This window comes from Bombina bombina, chromosome 3 (genome assembly GCF_027579735.1).
Source record: "Bombina bombina isolate aBomBom1 chromosome 3, aBomBom1.pri, whole genome shotgun sequence".
NCBI classification, from domain to species: domain Eukaryota; kingdom Metazoa; phylum Chordata; class Amphibia; order Anura; family Bombinatoridae; genus Bombina; species Bombina bombina.
In genome coordinates this window covers 567,887,499-567,904,905 of record NC_069501.1, presented here as the reverse complement: position 1 = coordinate 567,904,905, position 17,407 = coordinate 567,887,499, and the positions used below count along the sequence as shown (strand labels likewise).

Here is a 17,407-nt window from a genome sequence, read left to right as displayed (position 1 = left end):
AGGTATCTTTTTTTTTTTGGAGCATATTTACATATGCTGCTGTGTAGGATCCCTCTTAGCCCCAAACCTCCCTGATCCCCCCCCAAACAGCTCTCTAACCCTCCCCCTCTACATTATTGGGAGCCATCTTGGGTACTGGCAGCTGTCTGCCAGTACCCAGTTTACAAAAAAAATGTATATTTTTTATTTTTTCCCCACTTTTCTGTAGTGTAGCTTCCCCCCCCCAAGACTAAACCCCCACCCCCACCCCCTCCCAGATCCCTTCGATTAACATATTTATCCCCCCTCTCTCCCTCTAAATAGAAACCACTGTTCCATAGTGTAATGGTTCCCACCCGCTCCCTCCCCGTGCACGCGCCCGCCCCCCCTGTGCACCGTCCGTGCGCGCCCCCCAGCAATCCCGCCCACCGGTAAGCCATCGATCGCCGCCCACCCGCCTCCCACGTTTGCTCCCACCCACCAACGATCGCGGCATCGATGTCCGGTGCAGAGAGGGCCACAGAGTGGCTCTCTCTGCATCGGATGGGGAAAAATGTTATTGCAGTGATGCCTCGATATCGAGGCATCACTACAATAACCGGAAAGCGGCTGGAAGCGATCAGGATCGCTTCCAGCCGCTTTCAACCCCAACGTCGTACAGGGTACGTCGCTGGTCTTTAAAGACCAGTTTGTGCAAGACGTACCCTGTACGACGCGTGTCGTTAAGGGGTTAAAGAAATTTCTTTCTTACCTGGGGTTTAGTCTTTTTTTCAATGGACTACTTCTTGCAAATTGCGGGCGGTATTAGGCCCGCGGGTGAGTCAAATGCTAAACTTTATTGCGTCATTCTTGGCGCGAGAATTTTTTTGGCGCGAAAAATACGTCTATGACGCAACTTCGTCATTTCCGGCGTCATAGTTGACGCCGAAGCCTTACACACGGTTGCGTCATTAGTGACGCGAGTATGTCATTTCCGGTTATTATTGGCGCCAAAAAAGTTTTCAGTTACGTTGTACGTCATACTTGGCGCCAAACTTTTTCATTATTTCAATACCCCATTGATGTTTGCCTCTTGCCTTTTTCTCTATCAGAGGGCTATGCTATTTGCATTTTTTCCCCATTCCTGAAACTGCCATATAAGGAAATTGATAATTTTACTTTATATGTTGTTTTTTCTTTTACATTTTGCAAGATGTCTCAATCTGATCCTGCCTCAGAAGTTTCTGCTGGAACATTGCTGCCTGACATCGGTTCTACCAAAGCTAAGTGCATTTGTTGTAAAATTGTGGAAATTATTTCGCCGAATGTCATTTGTAATAGTTGTCATGATAAACTTTTACATGCAGATAGTGTGTCCATCAGTAATAGTACATTGCCAGTTGCAGTTCCTTCAACTTCTAATGTACATGATATACTTATGAATTTTAAACAATTTGTTTCTGATTCTATCCAGAAGGCTTTGTCTGCATTTCCACCTTCTAATAAACGTTAAAGGTCTTTTAAAACTTCTCATTCAGTTGATGAAATTTCAAATGACCAACAACATAATTTATCCTCTTCTGATGAGGATCTATCTGATACAGAAGATCCTTCCTCAGACATTGACACTGACAAATCTACTTATTTATCTAAAATAGAGTATATGCATTCTTTATTAAAAGAAGTGTTAATTACTTTGGATACTGAGGTAACCAGTCCTCTTGACGTTCAGTCCAGGGGTTTTTCCTATTCCTGAGGCTATTTCTGATATGATTTCTAAGGAATGGAATAAGCCAGGTACTTCTTTTATTCCTTCCTCAAGGTTTAAAAAATTGTATCCTTTACCAGCAAATTCTATAGAGTTTTGGGAAAAAATCCCCAAAGTTGATGGGGCTATTTCTACTCTTGCAAACGTACCACTATTCCTATGGAAGATAGTACTTCCTTTAAGGATCCTTTAGTTAGGAAGCTTGAATATTATCTAAGGAAGGCCTATTTATATTCAGGTCATCTTCCCAGACCTGCAATTTCTTTGGCTGATGTTGCGGCTGCATCAACTTTCTGGTTGGAGAATTTAGCGCAACAAGAATTGGATTCTGACATATCTAGCATTATTCGCTTACTGCAATATGCTAATCATTTTATTTGTGATGCCATTTTTGATATTATCAAAATTTATGTTAGATTGATGTCTTTAGCTATATTAGCTAGAAGAGCTTTGTGGCTTAAATATTGGAATGATGATATGACATCTAAATCTAGATTACTATCTCTTTCTTTCCAAGGTAATAATTTATTTGGTTCTCAGTTGGATTCTATTATTTCAACTGTCACTGGGGGAAAGGGAGTTTTTCTGCCTCAGGATAAAAAATCTAAGGGTAAAGCTAAGGCTTCTAACCGTTTTCGTTCCTTTCGTCAAAATAAGGAACAAAAACTTAATCCTTCCCCCAAGGAATCTGTTTCCAATTGGAAGCCTTCCTCAAATTGGAATAAATCCAAGCCATTTAAGAAACCAAAGTCAGCCCCTAAGTCCGCATGAAGGTGCGGCCCTCATTCCAGCTCAGCTGGTAGGGGGCAGATTAAGGTTTTTCAAGGATATTTGGATAAATTCTGTCCAAAATCAATGGATTCAGAGCATTGTCTCTCAAGGATATCGAATAGGATTCAGAGTAAGACCTACTGTGAGAAGATTTTTTCTCTCACGTATCCCAGCAAATCCAGTAAAAGCTCAGGCTTTCCTGAAGTGTGTTTCAGACCTGGAGTCTTCAGGGGCAATCATGCCAGTTCCTTTTCAGGAACAAGGTTTGGGGTTTTATTCAAATCTATTCATTGTCCCAAATAAGGAAAATTTATTCAGACCAGTTCTGGATCTGAAAATTTTGAATCGTTATGTAAGAGTACCAACTTTCAAGATGGTGACTATAAGGACTATTCTGCCTTTTGTTCAGCGAGGACATTATATGTCCACAATAGACTTGCAGGATGCATACCTTCATATTCTGATTCATCCAGAACATTATCAGTTTCTGAGATTCTCTTTTCTAGACAAGCATTACCAATTTGTTGCTCTTCCATTTGGCCTAGCAACAGCTCCAAGAATCTTTTCAAAGGTTCTAGGTGCCCTACTCTCTGTAATCAGAGAACAGGGTATTGCGGTGTTTCCTTATTTGGACGATATCTTGGTACTAGCTCAGTCTTTACATTCTGCAGAATCTCACACGAATCAACTACTGTTGTTTCTTCGAAAACATGGTTGGAGGATCAATTTACCAAAAAGTTTCTTGATTCCTCAGACAAGGGTCACCTTTTTAGGCTTCCAGAAAGATTCAGTGTCCATGACTCTGTCTCTAACAGACAAGAGACGTTTAAAATTGGTTGCAGCCTGCCGGCACCTTCAGTCTCGGTCATTCCCTTCAGTGGCTATGTGCATGGAAGTTTTAGGTCTCATGACTGCAGCATCGGACGCAATCCCCTTTGCTCGTTTTCACATGAGACCTCTACAGCTTTGTATGCTGAACCAATGGTGCAGGGATTATACAAAGATATCACAATTAATATCCTTAAAATCCCAATGTACGACACTCTCTGACGTGGTGGATAGATCACCATTGTTTAGTTCAAGGGGCTTTTTTTGTTCGGCCAACCTGGACTGTGATCACAACAGATGCGAGTCTTTCAGGTTGGGGAGATGTTTGGGAATCTCTGACAGCACAAGGGGTTTGGAAATCTCAAGAGGCGAGATTACCAATAAATATTTTAAAACTCTGTGCAATTCTCAGAGCTCTTCAGTTTTGGCCTCTGTTAAAGAGAGAAACATTCATTTGTTTTCAGACAGACAATATCACAACAGTGGCATATGTCAATCATCAGGGTGGGACTCACAGTCCCCAAGCTATGAAAGAAGTATCTCGGATACTTGCTTGGGCGGAATCCAGCTCCTGTCTAATCTCTGCGGTGCATATCCCAGGTGTAGACAATTGGGAGGCGGATTATCTCAGCCGTCAGACTTTACATCCAGGGGAGTGGTCTCTCCATCCAGATGTGTTTTCTCAGATTGTTCAGATGTGGGGTCTTCCAGAGATAGATCTCATGGCCTCTCATCTAAACAAGAAACTTCCCAGATACCTGTCCAGGTCCAGGGATGTTCAGGTGGAAGCAGTGGATGCGCTGACACTTCCTTGGTGTTATCATCCTGCTTACATTTTCCCGCCTTTAGCTCTCCTTCCAAGAGTGATCTCCAAAATTATCATGGAACAATCATTTGTGTTGCTGGTGGCTCCAGCATGGCCACACAGGTTTTGGTATGCGGATTTGGTTCGGATGTTCAGTTGCCAGCGTTGGCCACTTCCGTTAAGGCCAGACCTACTGTCTCAAGGTCCGTTTTTCCATCAGGATCTCAAATCATTAAATTTGAAGGTATGGAAATTGAACGCTTAGTACTAAGTCATAGAGGTTTCTCTGACTCAGTGATTAATACTATGTTACAAGCTCGTAAATCTGTCTCTAGAAAGATTTATTATAGAGTTTGGAAGGCTTACATTTCATGGTGTTCTTCTCATAAATTCTCTTGGCATTCTTTTAGAATTCTCTGGACATTAAATTACTTTCTTGTTCCTTTTGGCCATCTCTTCTGCTAGAAGAGTTTCTGAATTATCTGCTCTTTCTTGTGAGTCTCCTTTTCTGATTTTTCATCAGGATAAGGCGGTCTTGCAGACTTCATTTACATTTTTACCTAAGGTTGTGAATTCCAACAAGAGTAGAGAAATTGTTGTCCCTTCATTGTGTCCTAATCTTAAGAATTCTCATAGAGGTTTCTCTGACTCAGTGATTAATACTATGTTACAAGCTCGTAAATCTGTCTCTAGAAAGATTTATTATAGAGTTTGGAAGGCTTACATTTCATGGTGTTCTTCTCATAAATTCTCTTGGCATTCTTTTAGAATTCCTAGAATTTTACAGTTTCTCCAGGATGGTTTGGATAAGGGTTTGTCTGCAAGTTCCTTGAAGGGACAAATCTCTGCGCTTTCTGTTTTATTTCACAAAAAGATTGCTATACTTCCTGATATTCACTGTTTTGTACAGGCTTTAGTTCGTATTAAGCCTGTCATTAAATCAATTTCTCCTCTTTGGAGTCTTAATTTGGTTCTGAAGGCTTTACAGGCTCCTCCATTTGAGCCTATGCATTCTTTGGGCATTAAACTACTTTCTTGGAAAGTGTTGTTCCTTTTGGTTATCTATTCTGCTAGAAGAGTTTATGAGCTGTCTGCTCTTTCTTGTGTCTCCTTTTCTGATTTTTCATCAGGATAAGGCAGTTTTGCGGACTTCTTTTAAATTTTTACCTAAGGTTGTGAATTCTAACAACATTAATAGAGAGATTGTTGTCCCTTCCTTGTGTCCTAATCCTAAGAATTCTTTGGAAAGATCCTTACATTCTTTGGATGTGGTAAGAGATTTGAAATATTATGTGGAAGCTACTAAAGATTTCAGGAAGACTTCCAGTCTATTTGTTTTATTTTCTGGTCCTAGGAAAGGTCAGAAGGCTTCTGCTATTTCCTTGGCTTCTTGGTTGAAACTTTTGATTCATCAAGCTTATTTGGAGTCAGGTCAGGCCCCGCCTCAGAGAATTACAGCTCATTCTACTAGATCAGTCTCCACTTTGTGGGCCTTAAAGAATGAAGCTTCAGTTGATCAGATTTGCAAAGCGGCAACTTGGTCCTCTTTGCATACATTTACTAAATTCTACCGTTTTGATGTATTTGCTTCTTCAGAAGCAGTTTTTGGTAGAAAAGTTCTTCAGGCAGCTGTTTCAGTTTGATTCTTCTGCTTTTGATTTAAGTTTTTTTTCTTTCATGTATGAGAATAAACTTATTTTTTTTTTGGTTGTGGATTAATTTTTTCAGCGGAAAATGGCTGTTTATCCCTCCCTCTCTAGTGACTCTTGCGTGGAGTTCCACATCTTGGGTATTGCTATCCCATACGTCACTAGCTCATGGACTCTTGCCAATTACATGAAAGAAAACATAATTTATGTAAGAACTTACCTGATAAATTCATTTCTTTCATATTGGCAAGAGTCCATGAGGCCCACCCTTTTTATGGTGGTTATGATTTTTTGTATAAAGCACAATTATTTCCAAATTTCTTTTGTTGAAGCTTTCTACTCCTTTCTTTATCACCCCACTGCTTGGCTATTCGTTAAACTGAATTGTGGGTGTGGTGAGGGGTGTATTTATAGGCATTTTGAGGTTTGGGAAACTTTGCCCCTCCTGGTAGGATTGTATATCCCATACGTCACTAGCTCATGGACTCTTGCCAATATGAAAGAAATGAATTTATCAGGTAAGTTCTTACATAAATTATGTTTTTACTAAATATATATTTTTTCATTATTATTTTTTTAAGAAAGGTTCAAATTAATTATAATTAGTATTATATTTGCTTATTTTTCTACTATTAAAAATATTTTAGGCTTATATTAAGTATTTTTGTTGACCGGAAAATCATGACAAAGATTTGTTATTAGCATTAAATTAGGACTAGCACTTTGGGAAGCACCTGTTAAAAATAATAAATTTACTTAGGTTTTATTTCAATAATCTTGAAATCACTCTAAAACAGTTACAAATTAAAAGAAACTGTTATTTTGATTGTGATATTAACACTGAATTTAGCACAGCAATCACACAAATTACACTTAAAGAAAGGCAACACTTAAGAGGTCCTCTAATTTTTAATTTTACACTAAAAAAAAAAATAAACAATTAAGAAGTGATGATATTTTAGTTTGAAACACTAGGATATAAAAAAATTGATATCTTATGATTATATTTTATCAGCCCTAATATTTTTTACTTTGACACGTTACTAACAAATATCATAAGCCTAAGTATATAAGATGACCGGATTGCCATAGGTGCCCCCTTCATACCTCTTTTTCCTTGCCAACTAATTGCAAACCAACTAATCGATTATGAGATTCGTTGACAACTATTTTCATAATTGATTATTATCAATTAGTTGTTGCAGCTCTATATTCATAGTAAAATCAGTGGCCCAATGGTCATTAACCCTTTGAAAATATCAGTTACTTATTCAACTATGGAAATTACAGCACCTTGCCCAAAACACCATTGGGCCAGGCTAAAAACAATTGCATGTCTTGGAGGGGGATCTACCCTACATATATTAACAGTAAAATCAGTGGCCCAGTGGTTATTAAAGGGACATTAAAGTAAAAATTAAACTTTCATGATTCAGATAGAACATGCCATTTTAAGCAACTTTCTAATTTACTCCTATTATGAAATGTTTTTCGTTCTCTTGCTATCTTTATTTTAAAAAGCTAAAATGTAAGCTAAGAAGCCAGCCCATTTTTGGTTCAGAACCTGGGTAGCGCTTGCTGATTGGTATCTTAAAGGTAAGGTAAAGTTTAGCGCTATTGAAAGCCTATATGCATTCTATTATTTAACAACAACGTAGTCGCTAACTTTTTTTAAATTTTTATTCTATACTTTTGATGTAATTGAATCTTTATTTTTCCTACCGTTTATTTGAATACTCCTCCCCCATGCCACTTCCGTGTTTCTCTGTATAATGTCAGAGAGTGGTCTCACCCTCTCTTTATGTCAGTGGAAATCGCGTTCACGAAGTAGATTTCATCTGCGCATGCGCCACTTGCCGATACAAATGCTTATTCTGAGTGCAATAGTAACAGAGGTAGCACAGAGCATGCGCGTCTCGCGAACGAGCACGGGTGGAACTACGATGATTGTAGTCATACGCATGCACTCAGGAATCTAGTGACGTACGAATGGATGGGCTGACCCCCTAAAGGGGAAAAAGCTAATTGGACGGTTATATAGATCGAAACTGTCAATCAAAGTTGTAAAAATGGCGGGCGGACAAAGATTGATGTCGGGAGAGTACTTGTAAGGTAGAAATATAAGTAATTACAATAATTATTATAATATTGATGAATGAAACTTATGCCTATTTTTTAATCTAAGTAAGATATCGTTAATTAGTGTGCTCAACTTTACCTTACCTTTAATGTAGCCATCCAATCAGCAAGCACTGCCCAGGTTCTGAACCAAAAATGGGCTGGCTGTTAAGCTTACATTCAAATAAAGATACCAAAAGATCTAAGAAAAAATGATAATAGGAGTAAATTAGAAAGTTGCTTAAAATTGCATGGTCTATCTGAATCGTGAAACGTTATTTTTGACTAGACTATCCTTTTAACCCTTTGCAAATATTAGTTACATATTCAAAAATGGGAATACCAGCATCTATGCCAGGATTGGCATTGATTTCTGTGCCGAAAACAACATTGGGCCAGGTTAAAAACAATTGCATGTCATGGAGGAGGATCTACCCTGTGTATATTCATAGTGAAATATGTGGCCCAATGGTTATTAACCCTTTGAAAATATCAGTTACTTATTAAAAATGGGATTTGCAGCCCCTATGCCAAGGTTGGCATCAATTGCTGTGCCCAAAACACCATTGGGCCAGGCTAAAAACAATTGCATGTCATGGAGAGGGATCTACCCTACATATATTAACAGTAAAATCTGTGGCCCAATGGTCAATAACCCTTTGAAAATATCAGTTACTTATTAAAAAATGATAATTACAGCACCTATGCCAGTGTTGGCATCAATCTCTGTGCCCAAAACTCCAATGGGCCAGGCTAAAAACAATTGCATGTCATGGAGGGGGATCTACCCTGCATATATTAACAGTAAACTTAGTGGCCCAATGGTCATTAACCCTTTGAAAATATCACTTATTAAAAATTGTAATATTTCTATTGGTGCCAACGTATGCCCTTTTGTTTTCAGTTTTTATATACAATTTTTGTATAAAGGGAATTCACATCTGTGTAACTACATTATATGAATCATATTGTTATTTGAATAAAACCTATATTTTTATTTTGAAGTCAATTTAAAGCAGTCTGACAAAAAAAATTGAATTAGAAACCAACTTCCATGAATAAGAAACAGAATTTCACGAATAAGAAACAGCTTGAATAAGAAACCAACTTTCCTTGTCGTCCAGCCCAGAGTTTTTTTTTTTTAGAATTTGGCCCATAATGATCACCTATTGATGGGGTACATTAGTTCATCGGCAGATTGTATTTTAGGGCAAGAAAGTATGCCGCTAACACAATAAATTCCTAGTACCGCTTTTAGTCCTCTTACATTTCCTATATTGGAAACATTGTCTCATATTTCTTACGTATAGGTGCTTTTGTTATGCAGGCGTCATTAAAACTGTTATTCAATTTCACAATATAGTATTATGGTTCAAATACAAGCAAATTGCCCGCGCAACAAAACTTGGAACTTGGAAGCCTGAAAACGTCGGGTATTTTCTGATGACGCACACGCCGAGATTTGGCGACGGAGAATTGATTGGTTATCGTAACGCGCAAACGCACGCGCACTTGATCGTCATAGATATCCCAGAATGCATAGGAGGAGGGGTAGGAGCAAAGATGGCGGCGAATCCGAACTCTAACAAAAATATATTTGAGTGTCCGAGCTGGTGAGTTAGAAATATTCTGCAAATATATAGGTCAAATTGTATAAGGTTACGTAAGAGTAAAAATAATTTGATATGTAATTGGGTTTTATAAAAAAGACAGGTCGTGATAAAGCTGGAAATAATGTGCAGGAGCCATACACTTGGTTTTGCAAGGGGAGGAGGATAAAGTGATCAACTAGAGAGAATGGAACTGGGGAAGAGGAAGAAAATATGATAAACTAAGGAAAGTTAGTGCTATCTGTTAACACGTTACCGTTAATTAAAGGGACATGAAACACATATTTTTATTTCATGATTCAGATAGAGCATGCAATTTTAAACAACTTTCCATTTTACTTATATTATGTAATTTGCTTCATTCTTTTGGTGTGCATTGTTGAAGAAGCAGCCATGCATATATGTGCAGCCACCAATCAGCTGCTTCTGAGGCTACATAGGTATCATTTTCAACAGAGGATACTAAGAGAACAAAACAAATAGAGGTACTTTAGATTTTTTGGTAAAATCAAATGCTTTATCTGAATCATGAAATAAGAAAATTAAGTCCTAGTGTGGATTTACTGTTGCCCTGCAAATCATTTTCATACATATGCCCATTCATTTGCTGTTATTTGCTTGTTACCTGTAGTGTGATGACAGTGCAAAGTTGGCAAACCCATAACAATCAAGTTTACAATCACTTTAAATGGCATGCAAAAAATGTTATGCTGATGTTCAGTACAGCCTCTGGGCTACCAAAATGTTTATTTTATTTAATTTTTAACTAGATTATTATTGTTACCAATATAGACAAGCTCTTTAAAAGGTTTGCAATCCTATTTGTTGTGTGGTTGAATGGTATTGTGAGATTGCTTGCAAATACGTGCCATACAATATTTTTACCCTTATTTTTGTAGGGCAGGGAAACCTCCACCTGGTCTTCACCTTGATGTTGTCAAAGGGGACAAGCTTATAGAGGTATGTATAGCCCTGAAAAGCCATTAGGAAATGTTAAAATGACTGTGTAGTAAAAAAGCTCTCATTAGAGGAATTTCTGATTGCACTTTTGCATATTTTTCAGTGTTTAGTCCTTGCACACCGGATTTAACACATAGTTAAAGGGCCGTAATAGTCTAAAAATGTCATGCTAATTCATTAGAGCATGCCATTTTAAGACTATTGACCCTCTACTGTTGTGTGTTAAATTTTATCTCCCACAAAGGGGTTAAACACACAGTAAAAGTACCACTTGGGACCAGCAGAGCACTGCTGGTCCTGTGTGGTAACTGCCACATAGCCATTTAGCAGCGCTAGTTGCTCGACTCTCCTGTGTAACTAGGGTTGCAGATTGGACCAACAGTGCAGAACTTCTACTGTGTGTTTAACCTATTTGCTCGGGTTAAACACCCAGCAGTACAGAGTCAATAGTCTTACTATTACATTCTCTAATAATTTAGATCATGTCTTTTTTTGACTATTATAACCCTTTTTAAAGTCAGGCCCAAAGTAGCAATTCACTATTGACTGAACACAGCTATTGAGCTAATGCCCAGAGGTATGTGTGTGTGTAGCCACCAATCACCATCTTTGTTTTGCTCTGAACCGAATTGACTAACTTGAAGGGGTTAAAGACAGAATTTTTTTATTGCATTATTAGTTGTCTATAATCAACTTTTTTTTCTTTCTTTTTTCTTTAAATATTTTGTTAAACGGTTTCTCCCAAAAATGTGTTTTAATGAGTTGCACTGGATACTAACCAAGATATCAATGCTCTGATCAACTCTGATTGGTGTATGATATATGGTATCTTGGTCTAAGGAGTGCTATAATAATAAACCGTAAGTGTTTGAGCTCAGTGTGCAGAGTGACTCTCTGGGTTATGTCTTGCGGAACAAAAAATGCAACTATTTCAAGTTCTCTGCATCAATCTATTCTGGCTGCCTACATATATTTAAGCATTTTTAAGTAGTTTGCAGAAAATGCTTCTGGTTATTACTGTTTCAGCGGCATACACACACATGCTAAGTGTGACTAGAGGATCAAACGCCATGCCTGGTGGAGTGGTGTATTGCATCAGTGAAGAGACTGTGTGACTCTGAGAAGTTGTGATGTTTGAATGTTGGTACAGAGAGCACTCAGTGTATGTGCGTATGCCGCCCAGAGACAAATAACTTTTTTGCTCATGTAAGTATATTGCATAAATGCTTCCAATTAAAATTTCAATGCATTTATTCACATTTTAATTTTGACCTTTCTATTCCCTTAAAGGGACAGTATACACTAATTTTCATATAACTGCGTGTAATAGACACTACTATAAAGAAGAATATGCACAGATACTAATTTAAAAACTTACTTAGAAGTTCCCAGTTTAGCACTGCTGATGAGGTTAGGCTAAAACACCCACTGAAAGGGGCTGGTTAAACAAAGAGCAGACACTCCCCAGCTCCCCCTTCCATGCATATGAAAAGACAGAATATAAACAGGAGCCAGCAGTAGTCTGTAAACGCATGTATACATCTGACAACTGTGGGGCTTGGTTAAGAGTCTGAAAATCATCACAATGTTCTTAAAAAAAAAAAAAGCAAAACTATACATTTTAGGGCTGCAACTAGTGATTATTTTCATAATCGATTATTTTTTCGATTAATCGGATAAAAAAAGAATCAATAATTGTTTCCTATATTTTAAATAAAATCCACATACTGCATGTTACAAATATAATCTTCAGACTAAAACTTACAATTAACACAAACTGTTTGTCCAATTTCTAAGCAGCAGAGAACAGTTTTTACAATTAAACAAAACCAAAAACTGTTTGAAAAGAGGTAGAACTAGAAAGAGTTACACTATAACTGTTAATAACATTCTGTTATTCACTCTTTCAGAAACTTAGCATTGAAATGCAAAAATCTTAACATTTCCACATGCTTCTGGCTAAGGCTGGTTCTCTGTTTGCAGCTATATTTCCTGCATCAGAAAAAGGCACTCAGATGGTGTTGAGGTGCTTGAGATGTATAAGTAGGGTTTTGCCAATTTCACCAAAGTGGGATATTTATCTTTGTTAGCTCTTCACCAATGCAAAGTTTGTTTTTTTTACCTTGGCAAGGGGCCTCTCAATAAAGTAACCCTTGACTTCATTCTAACATAAAAAATATCTTGAATATCTATATGCAATGGTAAATAACCAGCTATAATGTTAGGGGAAAATATCTAGTCCGCTCTAAAAATAACAGATATATACTTATAAAGGTTCAATCTGGTACATATTATCACAATTTATGAAAAATATAAAAAACAAATCAAAAGCGCTAAGGACTGTATATCAATAACAGGACAAAGCCTTACACATTTATTTATACAGTACATATAATCAGCAATGGGAAGCAATAGGCTAATAATTGTGCAAACAGATAATAGTCCACATCAATTTAAATAGCTCCCATCAATCTAGGGCTAGGTGTAAATAACAAGCTCAGCACTATATCATGAAAAGCATAGTTCCAAATCACCTGATATAATATAAACAATCCAAATGATGACTATTATATCTGGGTTGCACATAAGCCAGGGGTAGTTGTAAAATTATACTCTCCTGAAAAAGTGAAAAGTAGACGTCCTTTAGGCTAAGGACATAACCATAAAACACAATACCATATGCAGGAGTTCATTGGAGTGAAGCAGCTGGTGTTGTGCCCAGACCAACTAACTGCAAACCAACTAATCGATTATGAGATTCGTTGACAACTATTTTCATAATCGATTAACGATTATGACGATTAGTTGTTGCAGCTCTAATACATTTTTATAAAAGCAATACCAGATGGACTATATAAATGGATCATCTACAAAACATTTATGCAAAATCTAGTGTACAATGTCCCTTTTAAATAAGCTATGCTTTTAGAGTAAAGCAGACATCCTTATCTTTTCATTCTCTCAATACACATATGCTACTTATATCTTTATTTGTATACACACAAGCTTATACTTGGAGCAAGCTATTAAGAATTTTAGTATCTTTCTCTCTTATCCCCACTAGGCGTGTGATTTCTTCTGCACTTTTTTTTCTTTTTTTTAACAGAGCTTTTCTGTGGCCAATACTACAATACTGAATTTTTCACTATAGGTTATGTGGAGATAGATCAGGTAAAACAAAATTAGCTATTGCAGATGACAGAATAAAGGTAAAGGAGCTATTTGTCAGCAAGTTAATACACTCCAGTTAATACTGAGAACATTTTATAGTAAATATAAAAAGGTATGTTTGGAGCTTGACCTTGTAGAAGAGCGGAACACTGTCTTAACTGGTTATTCTCTTAAAGTAATGGTAAATCCTAGCATTTCAAAAACGCTAGGATTTAGCATCACTAAAAATGAATAGGACTTTCAGTCATCACTGTGTGTGTGTGCTAAACTTACTCTTTCTGTACTGCAGCCTCCTAGCTAAACCTTTTTTCTTTTCTTCAATGAGACGTTTCCACCTCTAAACCAATAGCCGTGCTAGTCATATGGCACTGTTCTGGTTTAGAGGTGGAAACGTCTCCTCAGAGTCCTGTGCTGTCAGCGGCCAGAGCGGCTGAGTTTAACGAGGAGACCGCGGCACAGAAAAGGGAAGTTTAGCACACTTTTTTTTTTTTATAAAGTGACAATAGAAAATCCTATTTTTAGTGATGGTAACCCCCCCCGCCCCTATCTGCCTCAGCTTTGATAAATCAAGCCCTTAGCCTAAAGGACATCTACAGATGTTTAGTTTACACTTTTTTCTGGACATTTATAAGTTTAATTTTAAGTTTATTACTTCTCCTGGCTTACCCAGAAATAATAGGTGTCATCATCATTTGGATTGTTTATATTAAATCAGGTGATTTGGCACTATCTTTTGCATGATATAGTGCCAAGCTTTTTATTTACACCTAGCCCTAGATTAATGGGAGTTATTTGAACTGATGTGCACTATTATCTGTTTGCACAATTATTAGCCTATTGCTTGCTATTGCTGATTTTACGTACTGTATAGATAAATGTGTAAGGCTTTGTCCTGTTAGTGATATAAAGTCCTTAAAGCTTTTTTTTTTATATTTTTAATAAATTGTGATATGTACCATATTCAACCTCTATTCGTATATATCTGTTATTTTTAGAGCGGACTAGATATATTCCATAACATTATAGTTGGTTATTTACTATTGCATATAGATATTCAAGATATTTTTTATGTTAGAATCAAGTCCAGGCTTACTTTGTTGAGAGACCTCTTGCATTGGTGAAGCTAACAAAGATAAATATCCCACTTTGGTGAAATTGGCAAATCCCTAATAATTTATGCATCTCAGGCAACTCCACACCATCTGAGTGCCTCTTATCTGCTGCAGGCAAAATAGCTGCAAAAAGAGAGCCAGCCTCAGCCAGGAGCATGTGGTCATGTTTACATTTTAATGCAAAGTTTCTAAAAGAGTGAATAACAGAATGTTCTAAACAGTGATAGTTCTACCTCTTTATAGTTCCACCTCTTTTCAAACAGTTTGTGGTTTTGCTTAATTATAAAACTGTGCTCTGCTGCTTAAAGTGAATGTAAATTTTGATGCTAAAGTGTCCGGTTTTTAAAAATTCAATTAAAAACAATGGCACTTCATCAAAATGTACATTTCACTCCTGTTGTGAAAATACTTACCTTTTTATCATGACAGCAGCTCCAGCTTCCCCCGTTCGTCGCAAGCCCCTTCCTACGGCAGAAATGACGAATCGGTCATCCTCCAATCTCGGCTTCTCCCCCCCCCCCCCCGGGGGAATCCGTGTCTGATTAAACACTGTGATTGGAGGAAGCCGGATTCCTCATTTTAGACCTAGGAAGAGGCTTTGCGATGGGCAGAGGAAGCGATGCAGTGGCTGTCAAGATTAAAAGGTAAGTATTTTCACAACACAAGTGAAATGTAAATTTTGATGAATTAAAGTGCTCCTGTTTTTAATCGAATTTTTAAAAAACGGGCACTTTATCATCAAAATTTACATTCACTTTAAAAATTGGACAAACAGTTGTGTTAATATAAAGTTGTGTTAATATAAAGTTTATATTTCTTTCATGTAATTGGCAAGAGTCCATGAGCTAGTGACGTATGGGATATACATTCCTACCAGGAGGGGCAAAGTTTCCCAAACCTCAAAATGCCTATAAATACACCCCCACCACACCCACAATTCAGTTTTACAAACTTTGCCTCCTATGGAGGTGGTGAAGTAAGTTTGTGCTAGATTTCTACGTTGATATGCGCTTCTCAGCATGCTGAAGCCCGGTTCCTCTCAGAGTGCAGTGAATGACAGAGGGATGTGAAGGGAGTATTACCTATTGAATGCAATGGTCATCCTAACTGGGATCTATTTCATAGGTTCTCTGTTATCGGTCGTAGAGATTCATCTCCTACCTCCCTTTTCAGATCGACGATATACTCTTATATACCATTACCTCTGCTGATTCTTGTTTCAGTACTGGTTTGGCTATCTACTTTATGTAGATGAGTGTCTTTTGGTAAGTGTGTTTTCCTTTATTAAGACACTCTCAGATATGGTTTGGCACTTTAAATGTAAAGTTCTAAATATAATGTTTGTACTTATATTTGCCATGATTCAGGTTTATCAGTATATTTCCTTTTTGCAGACTGTCAGTTTCATTTTGGCAAATGCACATATAAAAAAAAAAAAAAAAATTCTTACCTGAAATTTTTCAAATTGACTTTTTTCTAAATTGCGGGCTGTTAGGCTCACGAGTGCGCAAAATGCTATAATTTATTGCGTCTTTCTTGGCGCGAGAATTAAGTTTGTTGACGTATTTTCGTCATTTCTGGCGTCTTAGTTGGCGCCGAGAATTTTCACGTAGTTGCGTCATCTATGACGCTCGTGTTTGTTGCAGACGTTTTTGGCGCCAAAAATATTTTGTCAGTTGTGGGCGTCATACTTGGCGCCAGACTTTTGACATTCATGTATTTCATGTATTTTTACTTCTGGTTTCCAGAGGCTTATTCTGTTTGCATTTTTTCCCATTCGTGAAACTGTCATATAAGGAAATTGATAATTTTGCTTTATATGTTATTTTTTCTCTTACATATTGCAAGATGTCCCAATCTGATCCTGTTTCAGAATCCACTATTGGAACCCTGCTGTCTGATGTCGGTTCTACCAAAGCTAAGTGCATTTGTTGTAAACTTGTGGTAACTGTTCCTCCGGTTGTAGTTTGTGATAGTTGTCATGACAAACTTTTACATGCAGAAAATATTTCCATTAGTAGTAATCCATTACTTGTTGTTATTCCTTCAACATCTAATGCTCAGGATATTCCTGTTAATGTGAGAGAATTTGTTTCTAATTCTATTCAGAAGGCTTTGTCTGTCATACCACCTTCTAATAAACGTAAAAGGTCTTTTAAAACTTCTCATAAAATTGATGAATTTTTAAATGACCGACAACATTCTGATTTATCTATCTCTGATGAGGATCTATCTGGTTCAGAAGATTCTGCCTCAGATATTGACACTGACAAATCTTTATACTTATTTAAAATGGAGTATATTCGTTCCTTATTGAAAGAGGTGTTGATTGCATTAGATATGGAGGAGACTAGTCCTCTTGATATTAAAACCAGTAAACATTTAAATTCAGTTTTTAAACCTCATGTAGTTATTCCAGAGGTTTTTCCAGTTTCTGATGCTATTTCAGATGCAATTTCTAGGGAATGGAATAGACAAGGGTAACCTTTTTAGGTTTCCAAATAGATTCAGTATCCATGACTTTGTCTCTAACAGACAAGAGACGTCTGAAATTGTTTGCAGCTTGTCGGAACCTTCAGTTTCAATCATTCCCTTCAGTAGCTATGTGCATGGAGGTTTTAGGTCTCATGACTGCAGCATCGGACGCGATCCCTTTT

The 17,407-nt window shown here is 37.3% G+C and overlaps 1 protein-coding gene and 1 non-coding gene across 2 annotated transcripts in view; both read left to right on the top strand.

Moving 5' to 3' along the window:
- Positions 1-9,441: 9,441 nt before the first annotated feature.
- Positions 9,442-17,407, top strand: part of PPP1R8 (protein phosphatase 1 regulatory subunit 8) — a 145,649-nt gene continuing 137,683 nt past the window's right edge. The window contains exons 1-2 of the mRNA XM_053707124.1: positions 9,442-9,510; positions 10,407-10,467. Coding sequence (XP_053563099.1) covers positions 9,461-9,510; positions 10,407-10,467 — 111 coding nt within the window. The 5' untranslated portion in view covers positions 9,442-9,460. The remainder of the gene's footprint in view (positions 9,511-10,406; positions 10,468-17,407) is intronic.
- Positions 11,230-11,386, top strand: LOC128654791 (small Cajal body-specific RNA 1). Its single transcript, XR_008401515.1, has one exon. It is a non-coding gene; the product is annotated as a small Cajal body-specific RNA 1 (non-coding RNA).